The sequence below is a fragment of the Poecilia mexicana genome, unplaced genomic scaffold (assembly GCF_051168715.1).
Source record: "Poecilia mexicana isolate PSO_F unplaced genomic scaffold, ASM5116871v1 scaffold_14, whole genome shotgun sequence".
Classification (NCBI taxonomy): Eukaryota; Metazoa; Chordata; class Actinopteri; order Cyprinodontiformes; family Poeciliidae; genus Poecilia; species Poecilia mexicana.
In genome coordinates, this window is record NW_028263383.1 from 20,422,912 (window position 1) to 20,442,758 (window position 19,847).

The following is a 19,847-nucleotide window of genomic DNA, read 5'->3' on the forward strand; positions in this document are numbered from 1 at the left end:
CCGCCCCCCACAGTCCGCATCCCCACCTTCTCTCCTTCTTCGAACCCCTTCTAACTATACTCTAGCCCCTCCAGTCCACCACCGTTTCCTCGTCCCCTTATTCTCTCTCTTCGGTAGGCTCTACCCACCTCGCTCTGACTGTAACAGCGGATGACTAAACGTTTCAGGTATTCTCAGACCCAAAACTTGGAAGCACTCTAAAGGCTATCCACTCCCGTGAGTTGTGAAGTTCTCCTGAAGAAACGCATCCAGTCTTGACACTTCTGACAATGAGTCTCTTCGTTGGTGACAAAAAATCCTGGAAACACCGTGAGGCATGAGGACTCGGAGGCTGGTCCTGACCCAGAGACAGGTCCTGACCCAGAGGCAGGTCCTGACCAGGAGGCAGGTCCTGTCTTGGAGGCAGGTCCTGTCTTGGAGGCAGGTCCTAACTCGGAGACAGGTCCTGACCCAGAGGCAGGTCCTATCTCAGAGGCAGATTCTGACTCGGAGTCAGGACCTAACTCTGAGGCAGGTCCTGACCCGGAGGTAGGTCCTGACCCGGAGGCAGGTCCTGACCCGGAGGTAGGTCCTGACCCGGAGGCAGGTCCTGACCCGGAGGCAGGTCCTGACCTGGAGGCAGGTCCTATCTTGGAGGCAGGTCCTGACCCGGAGGTAGGTCCTGACCTGGAGGCAGGTCCTGTCTTGGAGACAGGTCCTGACCAGGAGGCAGGTCCTGTCTTGGAGGCAGGTCCTGTCTTGGAGGCAGGTCCTAACCAGGAGGCAGGTCCTGTTTCGGAGGCAAGTCCTGTCTTGGAGGCAGGTCCTAACCAGGAGGCAGGTCCTGTCTCGGAGGCAAGTCCTGTCTTGGAGGCAGGTCCTAACCAGGAGGCAGGTCCTGTCTCGGAGGCAGGTCCTGTCTAGGAGGCAGGTCCTGTCCAGTAGGCAGGTCCTTACTCTGAGGTAGGTCCTGACGCTGCCGTCCGTCCGTCCCCCCAGCACTCAACGGTACATTAGACCCCCGCCCCCACCCTCTTCGCCCCCTCGCACTTCTAATGGTACACCAGTCAACCCTCAACATCTCTCCTTCGCCCCCTCCTTCTACGTTTCCCCTGCCCCTCCTAACAATACATCCGCCCCCCAGAGTCCGCCCCCACCACCTTCTCTCCTTCTTCGTCGAACCCCTTCTAACTATACTCTAGCCCCCCCAGTCCGCCACCATTCCCTGAGCCCCCCATCCTGACTCTTCAGTAGGCTCTACCCACCTCGCTCTGACTGTAACAGCGGATGACTAAACATTTCAGGTATTCTCAGACCCAAAACTTGGAAGCACTCTAAAGGCCATAATGATCCACTCCCGTGAGTTGTGAAGTTCTCCTGAAGAAACGCATCCAGTCTTGACACTTCTGACAATGAGTCTCTTCATTGGTGACAAAATATCCTGGAAACACCGTTAGGCATGAGGACTCAGAGGCTGGTCCTGTCTCACAGGTCTGTCCTGACCCGGAGGCAGGTTCTGACTCTGAGGTAGGTCCTGACTCGGAGGCAGGTCCTGACCCGGAGGCAGGTCCTGTCTTGTAGGCAGGTCCTAGCGCGGAGGCAGGTCCTGACCCGGAGGCAGATCCTGACTCGTAGGCAGGTCCTTACTCAGACGTAGGTCCTGACCCGGAGGCAGGTCCTGACCCGGAGGTAGGTCCTGTCTCAGAGGCAGGTCCTGTCTCAGAGGCAGGTCCTGAATCTGAGGCATGCCCTGAATCTGAGGCAGGTCCTGACTCGGAGGCAGGTCCTGACTCGGAAGCAGGTCCTGAATCTGAGGCAGGTCCTGACCCGGAGGCAGGTCCTGTCTTGTAGGCAGGTCCTAGCGCGGAGGCAGGTCCTGACCCGGAGGCAGATCCTGACTCGTAGGCAGGTCCTTACTCAGACGTAGGTCCTGACCCGGAGGCAGGTCCTGACCCGGAGGTAGGTCCTGTCTCAGAGGCAGGTCCTGTCTCAGAGGCAGGTCCTGAATCTGAGGCATGCCCTGAATCTGAGGCAGGTCCTGACTCGGAGGCAGGTCCTGACTCGGAAGCAGGTCCTGAATCTGAGGCAGGTCCTGACTCGTTGGCAGGTCCTGACTCGGAGGCAGGTCCTGACTCTGAGGCAGGTCCTGACTCGTTGGCAGGTCCTGACTCGGAGGCAGGTCCTGACTCGGAAGCAGGTCCTGACTCGGAGGCAGGTCCTGACTCGGAAGCAGGTCCTGACTCGGAGGCAGGTCCTGTCTCGGAGGCAGGTCTTGACTCAGAAGCAGGTCCTCTTTCAGAGGCAGGTCCTGTCTCGGAAGCAGGTCCTGACTCGGAGGCAGGCCCTGTCTCGGAAGCAGGTCCTGACTCGGAAGCAAGTCCTGACTCGGAAGCAGGTCCTGACTCGGAGACAGGTCCCGTCTCTGAGGCAGGTCCTGATGAGGAGGCAGGTTCTGTCTCATAGGCAGGTCCTGAATCAGAAGCAGGTCCTGACTCAGAGGCAGGTCCTGACTCGGAAGCAGGTCCTGACTCGGAGCCAGGTCTTGTCTCGGAAGCAGGTCCTGACTCGGAGGCTGGTCCTGACTCGGAAACAGGTCCTGACTCAGAAGCAGGTACTGTCTCGGAGGCAGGTCCTGTCTCGCTGGCAGGTCCTGACTCGGAGGCTGGTCCTGACTCGGAAGCAGGTCCTGACTTGGAGGCAGGTCCTGACTCGGAGGCAGGTCCTGACTCGGAAACAGGTCCTGACTCGGAGGCAGGTCCTGACTCGGAATCAGGTCCTGACTTGGAGGCAGGTCCTGACTCGGAATCTGGTCCTGTCTCAGAGGCAGGTCCTGACTCGGAAGCAGGTACTGTCTCGGAGGCAGGTCCTGTCTCGTTGGCAGGTCCTGGCTCGAAAGCAGGTCCTGAGTCGGAGGCAGGTCCTGTCTCGGAGGCAGGTCCTGACTCGGAGGCAGGTCCTGACTCGTAATCAGGTCCTGACTTGGAGGCAGGTACTGTCTCGGAGGCAGGTCCTGACTCTGAGGCAGGTCCTGACTTGGAGGCAGGTCCTGACTCGGAGGCAGGTCCTGACTTGGAGGCAGGTCCTGACTCGGAGGCAGGTCCTGACTCGGAGACAAATCTGACCACTGAGTGAACCAACTTGAGATGCCCAAAGGGTTCTTGCCTCTCCTCTGTGTCCGAAGCGTCTCCACAACAGGCAGCCTTCTTGATGATCTTCCATGTCTTCTGAAGGAAGCTATCTTGGAGAATGACTTTTCGCGGCTGTGCCAGGTTCCTTCTGAAGCTCTCCACCACCTTGTACATAACTACCGGGTTGTCACTTTTTATCATCTTGAACAACAACTCTCGAACCACATCTTCATTGCCCCAGAGAAGTTGTAAGATATCTCGGCAGAGTTTTCGTTCCATATCCTCAAAAAAGACGAAATCAATGTCTTTTACTTCCTCCCAGATTTTCGGAGCAAGCTTTTTATGTACCGGTTCGGTGTGCTTCATTTGGTAACCTCCATAACTAGATCTGAAACTGGACTTATAAATCAGTCTCCAAAGAATCGTTTCCACCATGACTCTCCTTTCATCTTCAGTTCCACGTCTGAAACCCATCTTGTTCGCTTCCTTCAAAAACTCTTCAGGATCCATCCCTGCCTTAGTAAACTCGTCACTCAGGCAGTTGTCTTCCGAGTACAAGTCCTCATTAGGAAAAAACGTCTTTCTGATCTTACTTTTCGTAGACTTAAACCTTTTCTTTGGAGGAACAGGATTCTCCAGGTGACGCTTGAATTTTTCCACAATTACGTCATGTCCTTCTGGGTAACCCAGCAGTGCAATTAAATGCAGTCCAGAGGCAAAGTGAAATGCATCTCTCGCAGTACTCTGGAAAATCCGTTCACTTAGCTCTTCCGATACCTCCGAGAGTACTTCCACGTTTATTTCTCCAGTTTTTCTCAAAAGCAGAGTCAAAATCTTTCTGTGCTGTTCCTCAAATGTCTGTCGTACCAGATGCAGAGTTGGATCATCTGCGGCCTTTTCGATCACTGCCCACAGAAGTTCACTGAGAAATTTTTTCTTCTTGTAATCTGGACTTCTTTGTCCAGGATGAACTCTGTTGGACAATGTTTTTTTTACTTTTGTCCAAAATGAGACCTGAGGCCTCACATCCATTTCTCTCTGCGGGCTTTCGTCAGTCATCTTTTCTGAGCTGAGCTAAAACGTCCAAATGAATTGTGTGTTGACTGACTTGTTAACTGATTTGTGTCGACTGATCAGAGAATTAACTGATCAGTTGGTTATGTCATGGACTCTATGACATCACAAAGTCATCCTTAGAAGGGCCTCATGACACAGACATCATTTGAAGTCATGCTGATGACATCATTGTCAGCAGCATGGCAACTGTTGCTAGGGCTAATAATAGCACGCAGTGAGCATGCGCTATGAAAAAAATAGAACCTGTGGGCACTAAATGCATTATTCCCACAAGTCTGCGCAGTGATCTGCGCAGCTTCGCCGGAACAGGAGGGGCCAGGGAACCACTGGCTTTGGGCCAACGGGTAGGGCACTTTACTGCCTTACCCATTTCTGTCATTTGGGTTTCATCTCCCAACAGGCATAGGGCAAGTGTCAGTGGAACCGCTACATCCAACCAGTTACTCAGCAAGTCCACCGCTTTAACCCAGAAGGGTTTAACCACCTTTCTATTCCCATATTCAGTGTAAAAAAGTTCCTACTTTTCATCTGCTCCCCGGCGCAGGAATCTGCTGCGAATGAACGGTAGATGCTCCGCTCGGTTTGGTCGCAGTCACGAGGTCATATTTATAGTTTTTTCTTCATATTTTACAAAGTGATTGTCTGTCACCTGGTCATCCAAGCAAAGTCGTGAAAACGTATATTTTCTCATGGTGACTCACTAGTCTCAAACGTTAGGCGCTTCCAACACTACGCATGCTCACAGCAGATCAGACAGCGAAACCAATCGAGTCTGTTAACATCAGCTCAGGTCCTGGGAGTAGATATAATTTTTAATACAGATCTTACAGTTAAAGCAACTTAAAACAAAAAGTCAGCATCAATGTAAAATTCTAAATATATTGAAGCGGTCATGAAATGTTTATTGAAAAATTAACTACCAAGTCAAATTCTATTTGTTACCTTTTACTACCTTTTACTGGCCTTAATTTGAGCTAATTTAATTTACTACCTTTTATTCCCGCATGGAAACCCTGTTACATGAGGCAAGAAGCTTCTGGCCCACTGTAACAATTTATAAGCCATTAACTAACTAAAGTTTTACCACAGATGTAACTTCAAAACAGGTCAGTTTTTGCCTTCTCCAACATTCATAGCGATTAAGATGAAGTTTTTTATCAAAGACCTGTGTGTTCACCAGTTGGACTCTCACCTAGCGCAGCATCACAGTAGTGTGATGTGACACAGTACTGTCTCATGTTTTGTAGTAGCAGAGGTGCAAAAAGTGGGTATGCAGCGTATGCAACGCATAGGGGCGCAGCACCAGAGGGGGCGCCAAAACCCCGTCTGGAGGGTCCGACGCGCCGATTATGTTTTCCCATACAGTTCAGCGCGCATCACGCATCACCTCTCGCACATAACGAGGTAAATGTAGCTATTTTTACACTTCACGTATCATCGCCTGGGGGGGCTGTTGGTCAGCGTCGCTCCTTCACCCTGACGTTCGATTTATGTTTTCGCATCCACCTGAATAATGTGTAGTTGCGCCACTGCTCCACAGCACAGACAAACTCCTCAACAGAACCACAGTAATTTTGTTTCCTTGCTAGTTTGTTCACTAACTACTTCAGTTAGTGTTTTGGTCATAAATTTATTGTTGTCAGATTTCAATTAGCTCCCAGTTGTAAAACTAAATATAGTTTATTGGGGCGTTTCTAGTAGAGACCTTTAAAAGTCGGCAGTAGGAAGTTTAATTAAAGGTCACATTAATCTAATTCTGTTTTGCAGTGCATGATTCCTGAAAATGGATTTTAACGCATAGGACCAAATCAAAGGTAGGAAAAAGTAAATGTGTGCGAAAATGAATTTATTTTAGGAGAAAATAGTCTCCAGAATAAATAAATCACATAAAGAGTAAGTAATATCTTTATGTTTGGTGCCAACTGGGACATTTTTGTATAAATATTTTAAATTTTTTGGCCTAAAACCATCTTAGTGCTGCCCTCTTTTGGTTGCACACAGCTACTGCAATCAAATTTTCCTATTGGTTAGAACGGAAATTACAGCTTGGTTTATTTCAGCAACACAACAACTTTTTGATCTTGATTTAAAGGAACTCAGTGTTTCAGTTGTTTTGCAGTTTTCTTAAAAAACAAAAAAACAAAAACAACAAGTGATTCCAAAACTTTGAGGAAAATACAATGTTGACTGACACAATAAAAATAGTTTGAATGGCCTGTAGTTGTACAGTGCTTCATCTCATCCAGATGACGACAAAAGAAGGTGAGTGTCCAATTTGATCTGGCACAAAATAATACAATCACAGTTCCTGGCTAATGTCTGACCTCTTAACATGCCAGACAATGCTCAGCTTTGATCTCAGTTCCCCAGTTTTGTAACAGTTTTTCAAGAGCAATGGGCCAAACTATGGAGACACACTTCTGACCCAAGTCATATGGATTAAAATCTAGTTTTAAAGTAACTCATATCTTCAATCTCTTTTTTTCAGTACTGAAAAAAACTCATGATACAGTGCATCATGAGTTCCAGATAAGCTTCAGTACACCGTGTTTTCTTCTGCTCCATGAAAGAAGAGCCCATGCAGTCCCGGGCCAGGGGTCACAGCAGGAGCAGCTATCTTTTCACCGCACTTGGCGGAGGATTTTACTGCCCTCGAAGGACACCGGAATGTCCGTGGCTTAGTTTTCTGTAGCTGGCTTGATATTTTACTGCACCACCATGAACGCCATATCTGTGTCTCCCTGTTTGGCAGCCACACCTCGTGGCAACAAGTGACTGCGTGGCTGCTGGGAGGAGGAGGAGGAGAAGGAGAAAGAGGAAGGTGAACAACATGAAGGAAAATGTTTCAAATAGACAGACGAGAAGAGACGAAGCAGACTGGAGAAAATCTCCAGAAGCGACGTCAGGTAAGTAAGGAAATCCATTTCATTCTGAGATCAGGAAAACGATTCTGAAGCAGAACTAGGAGTCTTTTTCAAACGCTCTCATCACTTCCTTGGGTTGAAATAGATCAGAGTAAATCAGAGTTTATTTAGGCTTTAAGCTAAATGAAATTATATCCTTTTAGAGGGAGAAGGGTAGTCAAATAGAAAAACTTAGCAAAAATAATAACTACAGAAGTAAAGTTGTCTATTACAAATCGTGATGTTTGCGAAAACTTGAGCTTTAAGTCAAATCCGTAAAAAAATTTGAATCAAAGGAGCAGAACTGTTTTAAACTTTTAAAGAAATAATAATCCGACATTCACATTTATAACAGTAAAACTCCTCAACAATAACAACAATAAATAAATATGTGGCTTTCTTATTTTTTGCACTGAGCTTTTGTGGGGAAAAGTATATCAAGTAAAAACTTTGTTAAAGAAGCAAAGGTTTAAGAATTACTAGGAAATTGTATAAAAAATATAGATTTGGCAATACAGGATTACTTTTGTTCAGAATAATTTATTCTGATACTTTGATCCACCTTTAAAAGGACAGCCAAAAAATATACTTAAACATTTATTTAAAAAAAATATATATATATATTGCAATATTTCATCAGAAATAATACTGTGGTTCTTCCAGACTAAATTGCTACATTTTCTTTTAATTTGGCAATCTATTTTTTAAATAGCTCAACTTCACTGAGCTATAAGTCATATTTACACTCTGTCACAATAATAATAAACTCCACACGTTCACATTTCTACTGGCATGAGCTACAAACTTTTGACAAAAACGAATAATTGGAGACTTTCTGATCCCACTATTTGCTGCTTTGACTCTGAGCTTTACAGACGTTACTTTCTTGAGATTTTATTTGCATACTCATTTTATGCATTCACTTGTATTTTCAATTTTGATGCATGCATTAAGAAAAGGACCTTTGCATTTCATTATATTTGAACTCCAGGGAACAGGAAGTCATGACTGACAGAAAGTCCTACCCTGAAAAAAGAGAATGGAGCTGCAACTTAAAAAATGAGTAAATTTGTGACATGTAATCAAATTAAGTTTGTCAAGCTTACTTTATGTAGGTTTGTTTAACTTTAACATGACAACTTAATAAACTTAACATATTTACTTGGATAAACTTAATTTAATTACTTGTACCAAATTAACTCATTTTTTAAAAGTTGGATCACTTGTTTTCTTTTCTTATTAGACACTTGGATTAATTTTAAAAAGTAAAGTAATAATGGTGATATTTTATGGTTTGGGATGTGTTTTTTTGTGGGGTTTTTTTCACTGCTAAGTTAAAGGTGGGATTTATCTAAATTTTTCATTGTGAGATTTTCCTACTGCAATAAAAGATTTCTCTAGAATATACAGAGTGTTTTAGATGTCCGTTTCCCATCTTTGGCCTTATTTTTACTGAACTGCATCTTCCAGCATACTGAGCAACACTTCTACTTAATTACTTAATTAGTCTCTCAGTTATTCCTCATTATTTCACTTTATTTTATTATCAGCATTCATTAATTAGTTGAGTTGATCCTTTGCTTATTGTTCATTTTCTCCCTTTTGGCTCAGTAGTTTAGTTGCATGGTTATAACTACATGTTGGTAGTTATAAACTACCAAAGTGCATTATATAAGCTATATTTTGACTGTAAGGCTAAAGTATTGTATTCATAAATTCTCAAACTTTGGAGAGAAGCTGTTAGTGTTTGGAGAATGTGTTTGGCTAATTATTCCTGATGATCAGGACTTTAACTTTACTAATAATTTTGATAATAATCCATCACTAATCATAATTATTAACAGTAACATAAGCCAAACATTGTTGGGAAACCAGGGAAACAACCTGGAACTTTACAGTCAGAAACTCAAGATGCATTTCAATAACAAAGATCATTTTCTGTAAGCAATAAGATACTGTGCTTAGATCCTTCTTGATATTTCAAAGGCGGTCACTAATTGCAGGAAAATGTGGTAGTGACAGCATCGGTCAGATTAGCAGGGATAATTGTTGGAGCTGTGAAAGCCGATCGCCTTTCACAGCTCAGACTCTTGTTAGGTTCCAGTCAAATACAGCTGTTGGGTATCGAGGCAAAACTTTTCTTTTGTGCGTCACAGTGGAGTTGATCTGATTCCTGAAAAGTCAAACACTCTAATTTTAGCCATATCAGATGACCTGTGAAACAATAACACGGATGACATGGAATGGAGTTAAGGAGTTTTCCAAACCAGTTTCAGATTCAGACGCTCTATTTCTTTTGATCAACTTATCTCTCTCATTATACTGTCACGACATAGTGACAGATTTAATAAGTATGGATTTTATTTTTTAAGTTACATACTACAGCTTTAATCTTGAGAAATATTGAAAACTATGAATCACTTCTTTTCCACTTTATATGATGTGTTGGCACATCACATAAATCCCAATAAAATACGTGGTCACTTTCCTATAATAATGGCCCCAGTCAAAAATCAGGTTTGGCAAGAAGTGACAAAGACCATTATTTTAGGGAGGTGACAACACTGAGAGGATGGAGGGGTGTTCTCATACTAACTTTGTGTAGCTGTAAAGAGTGAACCTGTTTACCTGCAGAAACAGAGCAAACATGAGTGTTTCTGTCCTGTAAAGTTGCTGCTGTTGGTGTTGACAGTCAGACTTCTAACTGCAGCCTTGTTCTGCTCATCAAGCTGTAAACAGAGTGACACCGAGCTCCTGGCGCCGGCTGGTGTCTTGTGAGCCTGGGAGGAACTAAAGTGAGTGACAAAAAATCCGACGTGTTGTCAGGAGGACTGAGTCTTCCTCGCTGCTGATTTACAGTAGAGGAGGGGCAGCTGGGCCGGCCTGGGCGTGAAGACCAAGATCTGTTTCCAGGAGAGGGAAGAGGACAAACCTTTCCAGGGAATGCACAACACTCCTTCACGTTATCGTCTATAAAAAGCAAAGCTGCTCTGCACCTCAAAAAAACAAACAAAATAAAACATATTTAAAACACTTTACTATAAAACTATTTAAAAGTAAAACTGTTAAGCTGCCAGAAAGGACATTAAAGTAATGCAGGGGAAGTGAAGGAGGTGATGAAAAGCAGAAGAGAAACAACATGGTGAAAGAAGCCTCTGCTCTGACCGGCATGTGTGCTATTTGTGGAAGAGGGATGGAGGAAGGCTTTAACTGCATGAAGATACATTAGAAGCTCTGACAGGTGGAACAGTGATGGACCAGAGAGCGCTATCAATCAATATGCTCTGTCTGGTGATACAGCCACATTCAGTGGAGTTTAATTCAACAGGATGCAACTGAAGTGAATGGAAAATGCTTAGTGTGAAATAAGAAAATGAAAGCTTAAATATGCACAGAAAATGAATAAATGAGAAAAAAGACAAATTTACAAAAAAAAAGTAAATATGACAATCTTACAATAAATATTGTAATAAATTACATGTTAGATACAATAACATCCTGTTATTTCAGTAATTCTCTAAATTTCCCATCTAGAACCTTCTGAATCTGGACGTTTTCGAAGGGGATTCAGGATTTCAAAGTAATTTAATCAGACAAGCTTACCAGAACACATGAAGATTTCTTTCTGTTTTTCAGCTATTATTGAAGTTCTGACAGAAAAAGGAACAAAGTGGGACAAAGTTCTGGGTGTGAACAGTCGAGCTATGGGAAAAAATGATGACAATGATTCTTGGAGAGGTAAAGATTTTCTGTCTAAAAGTTAGTCTTGCAGTTTATTTTTTTATAAGTTTGTTTCTAAGGTACAACACTTTGAACTATTTATGATATAATTCAGATTTAAATGGACATCTTAGCTGCAAAATCCCACCTGAGCAAAGAAGATTCAAGTGATTCAGAATTATTTGCCATAATTTATGCTACAAAACACTAGATGAGCTTAACTGTATGCCTTAAAGATGCAGTAACTCTTTCCAGTGTATTTAATGTAAAAAAAAAAAAAAAAAGACTTTTTCTGTCAGAACTTCAATAATAGCTGAAAAACAGAAAGAAATCTTCATGTGTTCTGGTAAGCTTGTCTGATTAAATTACTTTGAAATCCTGAATCCCCTTCGAATGAGAAAGTTTAAATCAGACTCAAAGTCAGGAAGCTTCAAGAAGACCCAACAGCCCATCCTGGATGTCTCCAAATGGGTAAAATAAAGTTTGTTCAATCTAAAATCAAGAGTCAGAAATTTAACTGATTTTTAAAGGAAAGTATATAAATTCTGGCAGGCAACACAAGAAATGTACTTCTCAGAAGTTGGATTCTTTTTTCATAACAGTCAGTAACTTTTCTTTTTCAGTTGTACATTTTAAACTGAAACAAACTGAATAAAGGTTATAAACCGCTTCATTTGGGTTAAATTTTTGTTGTTTGGTGACTTTTAATAAATTTCATTCTTGCTGCATTTACCCAGCAGTCTAAAGACACCTCAGTCCAACTTGAATCAGCGTCTTTCCATAACAGCAGTCCCATTGCTGCAGATGACGGACCAAAGGAAACTCAACAAAGAGAGACCAGACAGAACGAAGACGACGGAAACCTGGACTATCACATCGGCCTCGTGTTGGAAGACAGATGTATGTAGCACTGATTTTCACCTTTCAAACATTTCTTTTGTAGTTTTAATCTCATTAATGAACTCCAAATACGAAGCACACATGCATCCTGACCATGAACAGCATCATGATTTGGGGTAAAACGCCTCAAGATTTCCAGATATATGAAGGAAAACTCGAATTAGAAATAAATGGATGACATCTACATGCATTGGAGAGGAATACAATATATAATAGCTGTTGTGGAGAAACAAACTGAACTCAAGAAAAATATCAGCTTGGCATGCACAAGACAGACTGTTAAAATGAAAACTTCAAGAAAACAAAATAAACTAAAAATCTCTCTGGTTGTTCTTGCCAGATGAAATTTCTTCCACGCTGGGAGAAGGAGCTTTTGGGAAAGTAGTAGAGTGTATTGACAGATACAGGTAAGCATGCATGCTGATCAGGGCTCAACAGTAATCATCCAAACGCATCTTATTTAGTTGCTCTCACTTAGACCACAGCAGGAGAAATGAGCTCTTGTATATTTCTGTCATTTTGTCTGTGCACACTTTCCACAGAGGTCAGCGTGTGGCTGTAAAAATTGTGAAGAAGTTTGAGAGTTTCTGTAAAGTTGCGAGATCAGAGATCACCGTGCTTGAGGAGATCAACAGCCTGGACGACGACAACAGATTGTGAGGAACTCGCTTTGAACCAGTTTGTTTATTTTCTGTTTTAGAGTCAAACTAGGCACCACAGGAAATGACTTTTAGACAGCTGAGTCCTTCAGTCATAAGGGTAGTTAAAGTCCTTGTGCATTCCTCTGTCCTGGTAGCCCCTGTGTGAGGATGTTGGACTGGTTCAAGCATAAATCCCACATCTGCATTGTTCTGGAGCGACTCGGTCCCAGCACCTTCGACTTCCTGCGACAGAACGACTTTGTCCCTTTCAGTGTGGAGCAGATCCGACACGTAGCCTTCCAGATCTTTAGAGCGGTCAGCTGTAAGTTCACATGGTGAATCCTGTAAACTTCTAACCCTGAATGTTGGCATGCTGAAGGTTGTGGATGTGACCTCTGACTGTTGCTGGTTTTACAAATTGCAGTCGCATCGCTTCCCATAGCATGATTTTATGAGTGACCGTAAACATACAGTCCTTCACCCTTAGGTACCTTCCTTTTGGGGGTGGGGGGGGCGCCACCGCCGATTTATGTTTTCGCATCCACCTGAATAATATGTCGTTGCGCCCCTGCCCCTGCCTATTTGTGATTCAGTGTTTGCAGATTCTCTTCTTTGATTATTTTGATGTTTATTGAATGCTATAAATTTCAAACAAAATGACAGTAATACAATAAATCCTAAATGTTCAAGGAGTGGGTAGGAGTATAAACTGATTGAAACCAATCCCTTCTCCAACAACAAGAATATAATATCTCAAGAGAATTCATCATATTTAGCGTAGACTATTTCTAGTCTGAATTGTCATGTATGTGCATTGCCTGAATTCCACAGTAAAACCATTCCATAGCTTCACACCACAGACTGAACATAAACACTTCCTGTGATTCTGATCTTACAAGCTTTGAATTTGCATTTTATTCACAGATTTTAAAGAAAATGTTTCAAAGGAAATGCAGGATCGAAAGCTAAATTACTTTAGCACGATGCTACTTGACATTGTGCTAAAGTAGGACATTTGCAAACCAGCCAATCCAGGAGCACTATTTATTTTTTTTAGGCTGATTGGCTGTATCTTTAAGACCGGAGATTGGGAAGACTGTAGACGTTAGCTTTTTCACATAAAATTGGTGTTTGAACTGTTAAAAGTGTTTTTTAGAGCAGGTCTAAAGCATTTGCAGATGTTAGCTTAGCAATGATAGCTGTTATCTCTAATCCCCATGAATAACATGGTCATCTGCATGTCCACTCTTAGTTAAATGTACAAATTTCTTGTCTTTTGAATGAAGTCTCGCTTTGCACTTCTTAAGCAAAGCTAGAACAATTTGTGTTAGGATATATGCACACATTTTATTGTTTTCTGTTCAACAGTTCTGCACCGTAACAAGCTGACCCACACAGACCTGAAGCCTGAGAACATTCTGTTTGTCAGCTGTGACTGCGACACGGAGTGCAGCCAACAGACGGTAAAGAGTTCCCTCAAAACACCACAACTGTAATATTAATTCAAAGTTTGACCTAGGTGTGACATTTAGGTCTGTGTGTGTGTGTGTGTGTGTGTGTGCCCACGTGCATGCGTGTATGTGTGTGTGTGTGTGTGTATCAGAAGTGTAAGCACACAAAACCAAGGAGTCTAGACATAAAGGTTGTGGATTTTGGCACCGCTACCTTTGACCACCAACACCATGAGACTCTGGTGTCGACGCGGCACTACAGAGCGCCAGAGGTCATACTGGGTATGCTCACAACTCAAATCCTTAATTAAAAACTAAATTAGTTCAGGTGTGAGTATTTTTAAAAAGATCAAATAGTGTGTTTGTGTTCAGATCTGGGCTGGAACCAGTCATGTGACGTGTGGAGTCTGGGCTGCGTTCTCATCGAGTATTACCTCGGACAAACACTGTTCCCTGTAAAGAAGCACAAACACACAAACTCAGGCATACTTCAAAACAGTGGAAAGTTTTATTCAAACATTTATCTGTATTATTTCAGAGTCATGACTGTGGAGAACATCTGGCCATGATGGAGAGGGTCCTGGGACCGATTCCACCCCGTCTTCTGAAGCAGACCAGGTCCAGTAGACATCCTGTCCAGAATGACACGGTCATTGTTTCTGCTGTATTTGAACATTTCATCCACTGACAAAAAATGTTTTAAATGTTCAAAATCTGATTAATGATTTTAGGAGATCTTTTCAGCAATTTTGGGAAATCGCTGGAAGTTTTTGTGCTATTTTATGCAGATGATAACTTTAACAAGAAAACAATAATCAAAATATAATAAGGACTGTATTGTCTGTAACTCTTGTTTTCTAACAGTTGCTAAGACCAGCAAACAGTATTCTCTTCAACTAATCATGCAAGCTGATGCACAAAAGCCCTCGCAGTGCATATTTTAACTGATGTCTGTCTATTATTGCTGTTGAATTACTACAAGCTATGTTTGTGTGACATGCAGGAAGAAGAAGTTTGTTAAAAATGAGCGTTTAAGCTGGAATGGTGCGAGTTCCTCTGATGATATTGAGAAACACTGCCAGCCTCTGACGGTAAAACAAAAATGTATTTTTTGCCCCCGTTTAACCCAGTTACATGCGACACACAGATAGGCAGTTTTTGTAATTGTTCTAGGAAGAAATTTTCAATGAATATCTTATTAAACCGATAATGTTACAAAACAAAGTAGTTTAAGTAAGTAAAACCTTACTTATGTAGCACCTTTCAAGATAAATATCACAGTGTTTCAAAAAACAGAGAGCAAAGATTTTATTAGTTTTGTTTTTTTGTTTTTGTTTTAACAAAGCAAGTAGAGCTATAAATCCTGGTATTATTTTGAATATTTGTATTTGTCACTCTTTAGCAGACTTGCTTAAGTAAATCTTCATCGGTGCAGACAGCGATTTTGCATGAAATGAAGTAACAATAAGGTAACACTTGGTGTATGTGCATGATACATTTATTTGCACATTTCTTGCCATGTTGAAAACAATCTGTGACAGTCTGTGTTTACTGGAAATCAGGTGTGACTATCAAAAATAAACTGAAATCTGTGATGTAATTCAAACATTTAAACATTCCCACAATGAGAGACAACATACTGTAACAAAAGTATGGCTCCATTTCTTGGCTGGATTCAGAACCAATTCTTAAACTAACACAGTAATTGCTGTTTAAAAAGATGTGCATGCATCAGCTTTAAATCCAAAAGAAGAAAAAAATATTTGTTTATTATTTTTTTAGCAGTACATGAGAACAAACAATGAGGAGGAGAAGCAGCTGTTTGACCTGTTGAGCTGCATGCTGGAGTATGACGTCAACAGGCGGATCACTCTGGAAGAAGCGCTGTGGCATCCATTCTTCTGCCCACTGAGAACACAGCAGGAACCGCAGCAAAAACCAGAGCAGCAACCGCAGCAACAACCGCGGCAACAACCGCGGCAACAACCGCAGCAGGAACCGCAACAACAACCAGAGCAGCAACCAGAGCAACAACCAGAGCAGCAACCAGAGCAACAACCAGAGCAGCAACCAGAGCAGCAACCAGAGCAGCAACCAGAGCAGCAACCAGAGCAACAACCAGAGCAGCAACCAGAGCAACAACCAGAGCAATAACCAGAGCAGCAACCAGAGCAATAACCAGAGCAGCAACCAGAGCAGCAACCAGAGCAACAACCAGAGCAACAACCAGAGCAGCAACCAGAGCAACAACCAGAGCAGCAACCAGAGCAACAACCAGAGCAGCAACCAGAGCAGCAACCAGAGCATCAACCAGAGCAGCAACCAGAGCAACAACCAGAGCAGCAACCAGAGCAGCAATCGCAGCAACAACCAGAGCAACAACCGGAGCAGCAACCAGAGCAACAACCAGAGCAGCAACCGGAGCAGCAACCAGAGCAACAACCAGAGCAGCAACCGGAGCAGCAACCAGAGCAACAACCAGAGCAGCAACTGGAGCAGCAACCAGAGCAACAACCAGAGCAGCAACCAGAGCAACAACCAGAGCAGCAACCAGAGCAGCAACCAGAGCAGCAACCAGAGCAGCAATCGCAGCAACAACCAGAGCAGCAACCGGAGCAGCAACCAGAGCAACAACCAGAGCAGCAACCGGAGCAGCAACCAGAGCAACAACCAGAGCAGCAATCGCAGCAGCAACCAGAGCAACAACCAGAGCAGCAATCGCAGCAACAACCAGAGCAGCAACCAGAGCAGCAACCAGAGCAACAACCAGAGCAACAACCGGAGCAGCAACCGGAGCAACAACCAGAGCAGCAACCAGAGCAGCAACCAGAGCAACAACCAGAGCAGCAACCAGAGCAACAACCAGAGCAGCAACCAGAGCAACAACCGGAGCAGCAACTGGAGCAGCAACCAGAGCAACAACCAGAGCAGCAACCAGAGCAACAACCAGAGCAGCAACCAGAGCAGCAACCAGAGCAGCAACCAGAGCAACAACCAGAGCAGCAACCAGAGCAACAACCAGAGCAGCAACCAGAGCAGCAATCGCAGCAGCAACCAGAGCAACAACCAGAGCAGCAATCGCAGCAACAACCAGAGCAGCAACCGGAGCAGCAACCAGAGCAACAACCAGAGCAGCAATCGCAGCAGCAACCAGAGCAACAACCAGAGCAACAACCAGAGCAGCAATCGCAGCAACAACCAGAGCAGCAACCAGAGCAGCAACCAGAGCAACAACCAGAGCAACAACCGGAGCAGCAACCGGAGCAACAACCAGAGCAGCAACCAGAGCAGCAACCAGAGCAACAACCAGAGCAGCAACCAGAGCAACAACCAGAGCAGCAACCAGAGCAACAACCAGAGCAGCAACTGGAGCAGCAACCAGAGCAACAACCAGAGCAGCAACCAGAGCAACAACCAGAGCAACAACCAGAGCAGCAACCAGAGCAGCAACCAGAGCAGCAATCGCAGCAGCAACCAGAGCAACAACCAGAGCAGCAATCGCAGCAACAACCAGAGCAGCAATCGCAGCAACAACCAGAGCAGCAATCGCAGCAACTACCAGAGCAGCAACCGCAGCAGGAACCACAACAACAACCAGAGCAACAACCAGAGCAACAACCAGAGCAGCAACCAGAGCAAAGCTAACGAGAACGCAGTCCTGGGCTACGACAACCAAGAAATGTTTGTTACATGTGGTTTTGTTGTGTTTGTGAGAGCATTCCTGTTTGCATTGCCCTGCAGCTGTTCCACATTCATTTAATCAGCTTCACTTGTTCCTACTGAGCTCTACTGTCGTATCACACACTAGCTGTGTTTCTTTTACAAATGTGCCCAAATCGTTGTCAATGAAAACAGCTTTTTTTAAGTTTTGGTGTTCTCATTCAATAAGAAATGATTTCATGTTGTCTTTTTCATGTTTGCGCCAATGTTAACATCTGGTTGTTGATCATGTGGCTCGTATGATGTGAAAAAAGTGTTTCCATTGTAGTTTTATGAAATCAACCAATTTTGATACAGCCAAAAGGATTACCTCACCTTAGTGGCAAAACTTAAAAAAAACAAATCAAAAATCAAGTTTTTCAAAATTGCTGTGTTCCCATTAGACAAATTTATTTTCAAAATGTCAAACTGTGCAATTTTATGGTCAGTGGAAAAGCAGACAGTGTGTTGTTACCATACACGTTTCTTTCCTCACATCTTTCTAAACTACTCTTGATTTCCCTCCAGTTTCATGAGTTTTGTCTCCTTATATTTCTGATTAAAATTAATTTTCACTGCAACACTGCCTACCTTTTGCTTGCTTTTTGGTTCTGCTAATCAACAAAAATCATAACTTTAAAGAAAACTGGCTAAACAGTGTCTAAAAGTTTTATGTATTTCACTCTAACTTTCTGTCTGTATTAAAAAGTGGTGTGAAGTACATCACTTAGTGACTATCACTTGAATTTAGATAAAAAAATAAATTAACTTCTGAATTATATTCTGGCTAATTAAATGTTTTGTCTTTTGAGATGCAACTGCACCGTGATGAGAGAAACTGAAGGATGAAGGATGTAGAGAGAGGAAACTGTGGCGCCACCTGGTGGGAAAATAATGATAATTCTTTAACACGTTCATCCAACTCGCACAAATCTTTTTACACACGCACAGATATTTTGAGACTATTTTCACTCCTTATGCTGGCGCCTACTTCCAGCAGGCATTTTCTAAAAAAATGAAATGAAAATTATGTATGAATTAAACTTAATTTCATTTTTAAAAATGTTTTGCAAGTTTTAAGATCAGTTTCTTTAGAATATATAATTTATTATTATTTTGACAGAAAACATAGAACCAAAAACATGAGATATAGCAACACAATAGTAAGTTCATTATTTCTCTAACATAGCAAAACTATGATACTGTTTTTTTTACTGTCTAAAATTACTGTAGTTGTCTAGCAATTTTTAGTGAGATCATGCAGTTATATTAGAAGTACTTATATTAATAATAGTAAAGTCAGGAAATACAGAAAATGATGCAACAGCAGATGCAGGAGATGGGCCAATCCAAACTAAATGTATTTAAAGTTTTAAACTGCAATGACTGTTTAAGGGAAGAAAGAAAGTAAATTGTGGAGCTGCACCAGTCTGGTTCATCCTTGGAAACAATTTCTAGATGCTCAAAGGTGCCGCATTCATCTGTACAAAAAATTATATGCGAGTACAGACAAGATGGGAATGTCCATCCAGTCAGGAGGGAGACAGGTTCTCTCTCCCAGAAATGAACATATTTTGGTCTGAAATGTGCAAATCGATAGACGTTTATGGCAGGATGATCTGGTGCACTTCATGAAATAGATGGCAGCCTGTGGAAAGAACATTATGTAGAATTATTGAAGCAACATCACAGGACATCCACCAGGAAGTTAAGGCTCATGTCCAAATGAGTCCAAATGGACAATTAACCTAAGCATACAGCCAAAGTGGTTGCAAAATGGCTTAAAGACAACAGAGTCAATGCTTCAGCCATCACAAACCCCTGATCTCAGTTCTATAGAGATTGACCCAGTCGAATGGATCAGAACTCAGGCAAGCTATTGTTAGCAGCTTGAAGGAAACTCAAAACGTTTGACGTGAGCTATGCAGAACAAAGGCAATGCTACCAAATACTGAGAAAATGCATGAAAACCCAGATAGCACATGATGTTAAATCAATGTTGAAAAATAGTTAGAATCGTTGATCTTTGGTTGAAGTCGACAAATGACGGTGGATCAACCATCAAACAACCATCCAATCAAACCGTTGAAACTGTGACATTGAATCAACATTGTTTTGTGGTTGAAATCTGGTCACTGAAATGCCGAAGTCTGATTAATGGTTGATTTTTGGTTGAAGACGACAAATGACGGTGGATCAACCATCAAACAACCATCCACCTCTAGCCAAGTAACCAATGTTGAAACTGTGACATTGAATCAATGTTGTTTTGTGGTTGAAATCTAATGACTGAAATGCTGATGTCTGATCAACATCTGATCAATATTGAATCAATGTCAGATGCACCCC

The 19,847-nt window shown here is 42.8% G+C and overlaps 1 protein-coding gene across 1 annotated transcript; it reads left to right on the forward strand.

The window, feature by feature from the left end:
- The first annotated feature begins 6,796 nt into the window (after window positions 1-6,796).
- On the forward strand, window positions 6,797-16,219 carry LOC106926493 (dual specificity protein kinase CLK2-like). Its single transcript, XM_088012332.1, has 12 exons — window positions 6,797-7,090; window positions 9,817-11,278; window positions 11,545-11,707; window positions 12,048-12,114; window positions 12,250-12,363; window positions 12,504-12,670; window positions 13,717-13,811; window positions 13,952-14,081; window positions 14,172-14,254; window positions 14,338-14,417; window positions 14,803-14,890; window positions 15,582-16,219. The coding sequence occupies exons 2-12, from the start codon at window positions 11,201-11,203 to the stop codon at window positions 15,951-15,953; spliced, it is 1,437 nt and encodes a 478-aa protein (XP_087868458.1). The 5' UTR covers window positions 6,797-7,090; window positions 9,817-11,200; the 3' UTR covers window positions 15,954-16,219.
- The last annotated feature ends 3,628 nt before the right edge of the window (window positions 16,220-19,847 follow it).